Consider the following 10,382-nt stretch of genomic DNA (forward strand, 5'->3'; position numbering starts at 1 on the left):
GAGAACAGTGATAATAAAAGTGAGAGTGCGTATATTTATCCTAGTTCGCTGAAAGTTATATTAGTTGTAATTTGACTTCTGAGTTGTGAGGGACTTTTTCTGTTATTATTGAGATTATTCTGTAACCATTAATGTAAGTGTTAATGTAAGATAATATAATATTGAGGTTTTGTTTATTCTTCATCTCTCTTATTTCTCCTTTTTTTTTAAAAAGACTATAGCCCCTACACCTATCATTCACAGAGTGTTCAGGAGCGTTACTCATCCATTTTTCAAGACAAATCCTCCTTTCTTCAGCAACTCGATTCGTTAAGACTATACAGTATGGTGTATTATGTTTATCCAATCTACCTTGTCTGGCCTTGCCAGAGTCTGACTTTGACTGACATTGTCTTCTGTCAAAACAGCCCTGACGAAGCTCTGCAACGTGGGGCGAATCGTTGGTTCTATTAAAGTAGTTATCACTATTTGAGTTTTTTTTGTTTACCACACCCGGACCATATTCCATTTATTAAAAATATAAATACCTTTTTATGCACGTGATATGTCGTTCACTCCTGATTGATAAGCGTCTCTGTCCACCTCGCCGCCCCATTTTTTCCATGGTATTTCTTTTCCATCCTCGCATCTGCTGTCATACGCATGATTCTCTATACATATGTCCTTTTGACATATCCCTCATTTCAAAATCTTCGAGCTTTGATATTCTCATTTCTAAGAACAGTCTCAACTTATTTATTATTACGCTTTCCTTATCTACCTCCATTAATATATGCCACCGTATAATCGTCTCCCGACTTATTTCTAAAAACCTTGTACCTGTTCCTTTCATGCACAACCGCTTTTCTGACTCTACGGTAACATTTCTGCGAATTTTTCCTACTGGTGCAAATAAACTCCGGAGACCTCTCTGGTTTATTGGGAATAACTTCATATTATATACTTAAATGAAATGCTTGAGTAAATTGTCCTTAATTATTAAATTAATTTGGTTCGCTCGAAACAGTTAATAGTTGAGAATATTTTTATAAATAATAATTTCAGGCTTGGGGTCAGGAAACGAAGATTGGAATAGGTTTTTGATTAACAGGCTATTATGATTCTCATTAATTGTATGGATTATGCTCATAAAACCGGTCGAATACTTATATTTATTAATTAAATTATAGATTTCCTGATTATGTTTTTCACTAAAAACCTGCTATTAACAAGGTTAACAAATGCGATGAACTTCAAAGAATATACTAGAGTATATTGTTTATTCTATTTTCACATTTACAAGTTTATTCTTCTATGTTTGTTGTGCTATGGAACAACTTGTTGGAACAAAACCGCCGAAATTCAATTTATCAAATATTGATAATTTCTTGTTACCAGCAAAACTGTTTGATAGAAGATTTGATTACGTTTTTTTTACGTATCAGTTACGAACGTATATATATATATATAACAATTTTATTTTGGTTATGGATTACTTAATATTTATCTGTTAAAGTGACGTGTGTTAAGAGATAATCTCTTGCCCTTTCTGGATTGAATAATAATTATCAAGTTTAGTGATCGTCTTTCCGCTTTTAGAGCTCGTTGTCTATGGTATCTATATGTTACTTATTTTGAAGTTTTAATTATAATTTTATTATTTATTCAATGTTCATGTAATTAATTTTTAATTCTGTTTCAGATGGAAGTTGTACACTTCTACAGAACTCCAGGTTTGTCTGAAGGACAAAAAGCTGCTAAATTAAAAGAAATCCAAGAAATTACTTCAGAAGTGATTGACCTTAGTTCTGAGATATGTTTTAATCTAAGTGTTCATCACCCCTTGGATTCCAATGAAATAAAAAAGTTACTTTGGCTTCTGTCATGTCCTTTAAATCCAGAAAGTACAAGAGAAGAACCCTTTTTATACAGTTGTCCAGGCAAAAGTTTAATTGAGATTGGGCCTAGGTAATTTTGTATAATTTTATTTCAATATGATAGTTCTTAAGGATATGAGATTTTATCAAAAATTAAGCAGCCAATTTTATTCCAATCTCTATTTTTCTGATATCTTGAAAAACTTATTTAGTCCATTACAATCTAGCTACATTATTAATCTACTAACCATTTGAAGAAACATCAAACTATTAGCTCCTAAAAGAGGCTTATATTTAGAGGATTAAGTGTCTTTTCTAAATTGACTTCCAGATGCTTGACTTAATCTATTTCAAAAAGGGATCGAAATTTTGTTAAAGAGTCAGTCAATATATAGACACAATTCCACATAAGCAATTTTTAGGCTACACCTAGTCATTTCATTGAATAAACACTAAGGATCTCCTCGAACATTGTCATAATTTTCAATGGTCTGTATATTGGTACACGTTTTATAATACAATATGGATTGTAATAATCGAAATAGCTTGTAATTTATTGAAGATTATCATCTCATTTATTCAAATTAAAGAAGAACAGAATTAGTTATTATATTGATGTTAGACCTAAAAATTCTAAATTTAAGCAGTTGGTGAGTAAATAGAATTGTGTGGTAGCTGGGGTAGAAGAAGAAATCTGTAATTTGTGTTCAAATTTTCATTGGGAGTGAAAAAATTGAAAGTGAAAGTGAATTTTTTTTTTCAACACATAGCTATTACTAAACAACTGTTTATAGAAACGTGATGTGTTAAATTGAAGTTGCCTCAATGAAATCATTTCCGATCCATACTACAAAGTGCGAGCAATGTGGGAAAACCAATTTTGCATGTGACATTATTAAATTTTATGCATATAGTTACAGGCTTATATTCAAGAGGCATGAGGAAACAAGTATTATGACTTATTTCATTAAGTTTTGCCTCAGTGAAATAGTGCCTTAAAGATATTAAAGATACTGAGGTATTGTTTTGACCTCTAAGCTTCTGGCTCAGTAGATAAATGAATTGTATGTCATATGTTAGCATCTATAAATTGAGTAGGATTTAGCACTTTGAAGAAGTTTACGATAAAATAATGCATAATGGTTTTTAATTAAAATAAAAGTTTTTTGAGTCTATTATTCAGAAAAATTTTATTTTATTTTATTGGCTCACATTTTATAAAAAAATAATTCTTCTAAGGATTAGTAGTATTTAAAATTGTTTGAGAATAAACTTGAAAATGGCTGATAAATAGCCAAATTAGACAAATTATTATTAATAAATTTGATCTTTAGGCTTTTACTATACTTATTATTTAGAGTTTTTAAAAAAAGTTAAACAATTTCAAATAATAATCTGAAATAATATCAGACAATAAAAATATTTTGTTCAGTTGTACATTCCAATTTTTAAAAGAAATACTTTAAATACAATTTACTAATTACTTAATTTTTTTTTTTAAACAACAGGTTGAACTTTTCAACTGCATTCTCAAGCAATGCTGTATCCATTTGTCATTCAATGGGCTTGAAGAATGTTACAAGACTTGAAGTCTCAATTAGATATCTTGTTCACTGGTCTAATGAAATGAATTTAAGTGATTCTGTATTAGAACAGGTTAGTTGTGATATTAAAATATACTAATTGTAAGTTAAAATTTTGAATACAAAATTTAAAGTATTGTGGGTAATGATACTAACTATAACTATCTTAATAATAATCACAAGGGGCAGGTACAGTGTGTCCATTGCTAATTTTGATCAAAATGTTTTTGGTGGTTTTACGATTATTTTGTATTGGTAGAATATAGTTATTTGTTATGTAAAATTATTTTATTTCAATTTATTTATTTTTATCACCCCAATTAATGGAACCAATAAAGGTTTAGAGACCCAACCTAAATGAAAAGGCTAGAGGCTGCTACTGATAGAGGTTTTTACCCTTTTCACAACAGTAGGTTTTAATAAATAAAATGTTGTTCATATTGTGTTGTTTTTAAAAAAAATAGGAGTTGTTGTCTCTACCTTTGTGTAAACCATGTTTTTCTGTTTTAAAACTAGAGATCATTCTCATTGGAAAACAAAAGTACATTTTACCATAACAACTATTTTTTTGGTTTTACAGACGGGTTTGTTTGTATTTGCCCTATGAAAATTGTTGGTTTTTACGTGAATTCAAGGCATTATTTCCACTCCCATTAGGTGGGAATGGGGCTAATGCAGTAGTGGGTTGTAATTTAAAAAAAAAAATAAAAGGAATTTGAAGCATGAAAACCAACAAATTTTCAAAAAAAATAAGAATAACTTATAATCTTCATAAACTAAGCTATATGATTTTTCTCCTATTAAGGGTGCCCACTTTACAAAGGCTGGGTGGTCTCCGGATTGCTCCTGAGGATTGACTCATGGCTGCAGTAACAGAATAAATAATTATCTGCCACAGCTGGATTAGAACCAGGATTCTTGGATTTAGTAGCACAGTATTTTCAAAGAATGTGTAACATTGTTAACCTTTTTACTAGAATGGAGGGAGGGGGGGGGGTATCTATCAAGTAGGCCTATCAGGCAGTTTTTTTACCCCAATATCAATGGACAACTTTTTTTCCTTCCTGTCAAACCTTCTGGTTTTCCTGATGTACTTCAAAAGTGGGGAGGGTGATAATTCATTGGAGGAAGATTTGTGCCCCAGGTTTTTATCAGAACCCTATAAGCTCCCTAGATCACGTATTAGTTACCATCTGTTACATAGTATAGAACCGTCTTCTGTTCCTAACTGCATAATTGGCAGGTTTCGTCACCTACTACACCACAAATCTTTAAATATCCTTTAAGTCTGCAATGACTTGTAAGTACTCTGATTATGAATTGTAGTTCACTTCTATTTAGTTATAGGATTCACTTTGTTATAGAAGAAGGGTGTTATATAATTAACAGTTTGACTTGTCTTATCCCAACATGTTCCCTCCACTGTCTTATTCATGTCTAATCAAAGACCTCTTTACATTGGTTATAATTATGAGATACCTAATGTGAGTTCTGGTCAAGTGGGAGGGAATTCAGCAACCTTTCTTGTAAGCTGATCAGTTTTTTTTTTTCCTACGATTTCCATTGACCAGGAACCCATACTAGTTAGAGGTTCTTAAAATGAAGCATGTGTTTCTAATGCCTGTTTGCTCTCTTCCAAAAGTGTTGATGTTACCATGGGATAGTTTTCTAAAGCTTAAAATTTACTAGCCTTATCAGAAATGATAAAGTCCATATATGTGGTTACCTATAGTTTAGCAATACCTCTGCTTGAAATACAGAGGAATATTTGCCTCATTATATGCTTAAATTTATGCCTAAATCTTTCATATAGACTTCCATTCCCATTAAATTAGTTGATTCTTTCCTCATCTGGTCAATAAAGTAGGGTAGGTTGTCTTTTGGAGTTTCTGGTGAATATTGTATCCAACCTAATGTCTAAAGTGTAAGTAGCTGACCTTAGTGTCTTGGACCTGTTTGCTGTTAACATTTGAATTCATATTTTTATTCCTAATATCCATTTATTGAAAAAATTTTGTTTGTCTTTCCAATTATATCTTATGTATAACGCACACATATACCATATGTCAGAAAGGATTAACATTTTTTTTTAATTTATATTTTAGACTACGTCATTGCTTCATGACAGAATGACTGAATGTCAGTATTATGAACCTATCAAAAGTTTCAACCATGGTATAATTCCTGAGAACTGGGCTGAAGTTGATATAATAAATGGAGGCCGTAAGGCACTAGAAGAATTGAATACGAAATTGGGTAATATTATTAATTACAAAGTGAATCTACAGAAATATTACATTTTCAACTTTTTATCTTGATATATATTACTATGCTATTTGCTCTATTAAATATTTATCTTTAATGAAATTTAAGTTAATTAATTTCATTTACTAATTAGTTCAATTTGGCTAACTTGTCTAATGGTAATGGGGGGGAGAAAGAGTTGTTATTAACAGTATTTCTCTAACTCTAATAGTCATAATTGAGGGGCAGTAAAGAAAAAATGTTTATATTTATTTTATCTGATGAATATAATATATCTCAGATCAGAACTAAAAGAATGAGACTATCTCATAACATACAATGCAATCATGCTATATGATTTTATAAACAAGTAGACAAAACTGAAATCAATAAAAGTAGTATATATATTGTAATTTCCTCTTTTATGAGTAAATAGTTATTTTTATATATAAATGATCTTAGTTATACTGGAAGATTGTTGATTGTCCGTGTCTATTAATGAATGGAATATAGTCCGGGTGCAGTCAAAAAAACTCAAATAGTTTAACGGCCATGTTAAACAGATTCAAATATTTTAAAAACTTTATTTAACTTCCCATCATAATTGTAGTTACAGTAAATTTAAGAAAAAATATAAGTCAAGAATAAATATTGAAGAAAATTATTCATAAAGGAAATCATAAGAAAAATCTCAAAACCATAGTGCTATAATCGTTGTTGAGAACGAACTCCTATAGAAGGGAATGGAAGAAAGCTTAGTTTTTGAGCATTCGTTATGGCGGGGAATGATGTTTCCTGGATGAGGAGGTCTTCATCATCTCTTGTCTAGCTCAAGGGTGGACATCTTGAAAAAGAGGACATTGAAGAGTCACCCAAGAAGAATAAAGGACTCCTTTATATCCTTTGAATCCCGAAACAACACACTTTGGTGGATGAGAAGTGAGAAAAAAACTGTTAGAGGACCAATGCTTTGTTTCATTAGTGTTTGTTTACTGAAATATTCCCAACAGTCAGTGTTAGTTTGTTGAGAAAATCATCAAAAGAAGATTCTTTGAAATTGGTTAGTTTTGTTCTACCTAAAATTAAATACATTTGTAAAAGAGGTATTAATTTAATTAAGTGTTATTGGTAAAAAAAGTTTCTGTTCTGATTGCCTAGAAACCCGCCCTGAGATCAAGAGTCGATAATATTATATTTTAATTTAAAATAAAAATTCTCATATTTATTTAATATTTAACTTTTTCATATTCAAAACTATACTTTAGAATTGAGAAAAAGTTAAAACTATATAAAATTATATTTATTTTATTTTAAATTATTCTTGAATATTACATAAATTGTTGCCCAACAAGTGTGGCCTAATTCTACACAAATTAGATCATGGCAATCAGGACACAGCTTTTAAATGAGTTAAATTTGAATAAGTTTGTTTTTATAACTTAACTATGATGGAGGATAACGTACAGGTAACTGGGGGTAGTGATCCTAAAGATGTGATTCTATTAAATAGCCTCCATGATATTAAATTAGTGGGAACAAATTCGGATTTAAATTCAAATGTTGAAAATAGTGATCATTTTGATGTTAAAACGATGTTTCAACAACTAATGATGATAAACAATAATGCAAAGAAATTAAACAAAAGACTTCAAGAACAGAATGAAAAGCAAAGAAAAATATTTGATGAACAGACTAAAAAGTGAGAAAAAATGTTCCAAAATTTATGGGATAAAATTGAAACAACCATTATAGAGATCCATAAAAGTTGCAGTGTTGTAATTACACGGTTAGGAAATAAAGTAGATAATAAAATTGAAGTGGATTCAAATATTTTAAAAACTTTATTTAACTTCTCATCATAATTGTAGTTATAGTAAATTTAAGAAAAAATATAAGTCAAGAATAAATATTGAAGAAAATTATTCATAAAGGAAATCATAAGAAAAAACTCAAAACCGTAGTACTATGATCGATGTTGAGAACGAACTCCTACAGAAGGGGAAGGAACAGAGCTTGGTTTTTGAGCATTCGTTACGGCAGGGAATGACGTTTCCTGGATGAGGAGGTCCTCATCATCTCTTGTCTAGCTCAAGGGTGGACATCTTGAAAGTTACGGCCTGAGTGAGATGTCAGCTGAGAAAGGCCGTCAGGTGATTGAATCAATCAGCTGATGGAACATAGAAATATTTGGGAATAAACCAGATACATAAAAAGTTGAGGCCATTTGAAAGATGACGGTGACTAGAGATATCAAAGGAATTCGGCAGTTATTAAGGGCTATGAATTACTTCCGGCGTTTTGTGCCAGAAATGGCCAAGTATTTGGTTCCTATTAATAACCTCCTGAAGATAGGCAGCCGAATGACTGTGACACTGGCCATGGTGTTTAATATCCACAAGTGCATGGAGCAGCTACAAAAAGAGCTGGTGCTAGCTTTTCCTGACTTCAAATGACAATTCACAATCACAACCGATGCAAGTTTGTACACACTGGGAGTGATGTTGTCTCAGTAGGGTTTAGAGATAGTTTGCCCAGTGGCGTATGCGAGTAGACATCTCATGGATACCGAAGTGCAATACAGTGCCCTGGAGAGGGAATTGTTAGAGATAGTATGGGCTGTGGATCACTTCCAACCCTACGTATTTGGGAGAAAATTTAGGGTCCACACTGATCACCGATCACTCCAAGGGAAGGTAAATTGAAGGAGTCATCCACGAGGATTATCATTATCCATGAGGAATGTTGTGGATTGGCTGTCTGGGGGATAACGATAAATGTCATTGACGAAGACCAGGGGGAAGCCTGCTGGAGATTTGAGGCAGTTTCTTAATGTCTGTGGTGTTTGGAACAATAAGTGATAGCCCGGACATTCAGTCATTGCTTGAGGATGGTGGATATGCTACGACTCAATAGCACCTTGAGCGATCATTTAGGGGTCTATCAGCTTGACAAGGGATTGGAACCCGAGGAAGCGATGACAAAAGCGATTGTGGCCTATACCCATTCCATTCATATTATATCGGGGTTTTCTCCCTTCAAAATCCTTTTTGGGCTTACAGGGCGCGGACAGAATTATAGGGCCACAGCAGGTGGTGAAAATGAGGTCATAAATAATGGTATGGTGTTCCACAAGTTATGGAGCAAGGTCAGAAAGAGAATTGTGCGGGAAAAGACTAAATGCATAGCTCGGCATAATTCAAATGTTCGATACATTAGCGGGGAGGTAAAAATCGGGACAATTATTTATCACCAGGTAGGTACAAACAGAAGTAAGCAGCTACAGAGATATAAGAGTCCATTCTGGGTGCTTGTCATTAGAGACCACAATGTGGTTACAATAGAGAATGTCAATGAGCTCAAAAAGAGAAGAACAGTCCACATAGAACAACCGAAGTTCCCAATATCAGGAATGCCATAGAATTCTGGAGTGTCCTCATCTCAGCACACATGTAAAGTTTTTTATTTTAGTTTGTATGGGTGATAAACAGGAGTGCATTAGAAAAGTTTATATAGCTTGTTTGGTTGTTTCATTTTATTTTGTATACTTAAAGAACAGGAGTGCGTTAGAAAAATGTTAATAGGGGATTCATTACTACGCAGAAGTATAGTTTTATTTAATTGTTTTTTGTTTTTTTTCAGAATAACTGTGATGTTTTTATATAGTACTAGAGAGTACCAAAGTTGTATATTTTAGAATGTGAATTGTATATATTTATTCTTTCTATCTTTGTTTTTTTTCTCTTTCAGGTCTTAGTTTTCCTTTTTGTAATTTAATATTCCAATATTATGTTAATAATTTTTCAGAGCTTATGAGGACTGTTCATAAACTGGTAGGGGGGGAGTTATAGGATGACTAGGCATATTATCAGCCCTAAATGTATATAAAGAAGATTAAGAGGAGAAACAAATCAGTATTATTTCAGCAAGTTCGTGTGTTATTTCTGTGCGCCTTTTTCCTTTTTTTAAAATTATTTTTACTCGACTACTCATAAGATATATATATTGTAATAATTTAAAATTATTTAAAATAAAAGAAAAAGAATTTTAATCGTTTTAAACTAATTTCAAATATAAAAGAGATAGCTTGGGTTTAAATTAAAAACTTTAATATTTAACAGATAATAGAATTTTATTTAAATTTTATAATATAAAAGACTCTTAATCTCAGGGCGGATTTCTAGGCAATCAGAAACAGACACTTTTACTTAACACTTAATTAAATTAATAACTCTTTTACACATGTATTTAAATTTAGGTATAACAAAACTAACCAATTTCACAATTTTCTTTTGATGATTCTTGGTATCTTTGTTTCTATAATGCTATGTCCTACCGTCAAAAATGGCTTCCTGTCCTTCCAAAAAGCTATGTCTCTCTCACAAAAATGGCTTCCAATCTTTCCCGCTTCCAGCCAACGGAATGTCCTCTCACCAGGCAATCCAAACTCAGAGTTGCTTTTCTTCTTGGGTGACTCTTGGTTGTCCTCTTTTTTCAAGATGTCCATCCTTGCTGGACAGAAATTGATGAGGACCTCCTCATCCTGGAAACATCATTTCCCAATCGCACCCAAACCATGAATGAATCTCAAAAACCAAAACCTGTCTCGATGTTGCATGTAAACATTGATTGTCGCACAGCAGTTAGGGGTTTTGGCAAATGATTTACTTTCTGAATATTATTCTTTAGCACTATTTCTTGA

At 32.0% G+C, this 10,382-nt stretch overlaps 1 protein-coding gene across 2 annotated transcripts in view; it reads left to right on the forward strand.

Annotated features, from left to right (window-relative positions):
- Positions 1-10,382, forward strand: part of LOC106682043 (phosphoribosylformylglycinamidine synthase) — a gene marked incomplete at its 3' end in the record, with an annotated part of 47,329 nt that continues 36,947 nt past the window's right edge. The window contains 4 exon segments of one of the 2 annotated variants that reach the window (XM_014422676.3): positions 1-133; positions 1,682-1,947; positions 3,365-3,512; positions 5,545-5,695. In XM_014422676.3, the coding sequence (XP_014278162.1) occupies positions 1,682-1,947; positions 3,365-3,512; positions 5,545-5,695 (565 nt within the window). 2 annotated transcript variants of the gene reach the window in all.

Source organism: Halyomorpha halys, unplaced genomic scaffold (assembly GCF_000696795.3).
Source record: "Halyomorpha halys isolate HHAL.00 unplaced genomic scaffold, Hhal_1.1 Scaffold385.1, whole genome shotgun sequence".
NCBI lineage: Eukaryota > Metazoa > Arthropoda > Insecta > Hemiptera > Pentatomidae > Halyomorpha > Halyomorpha halys.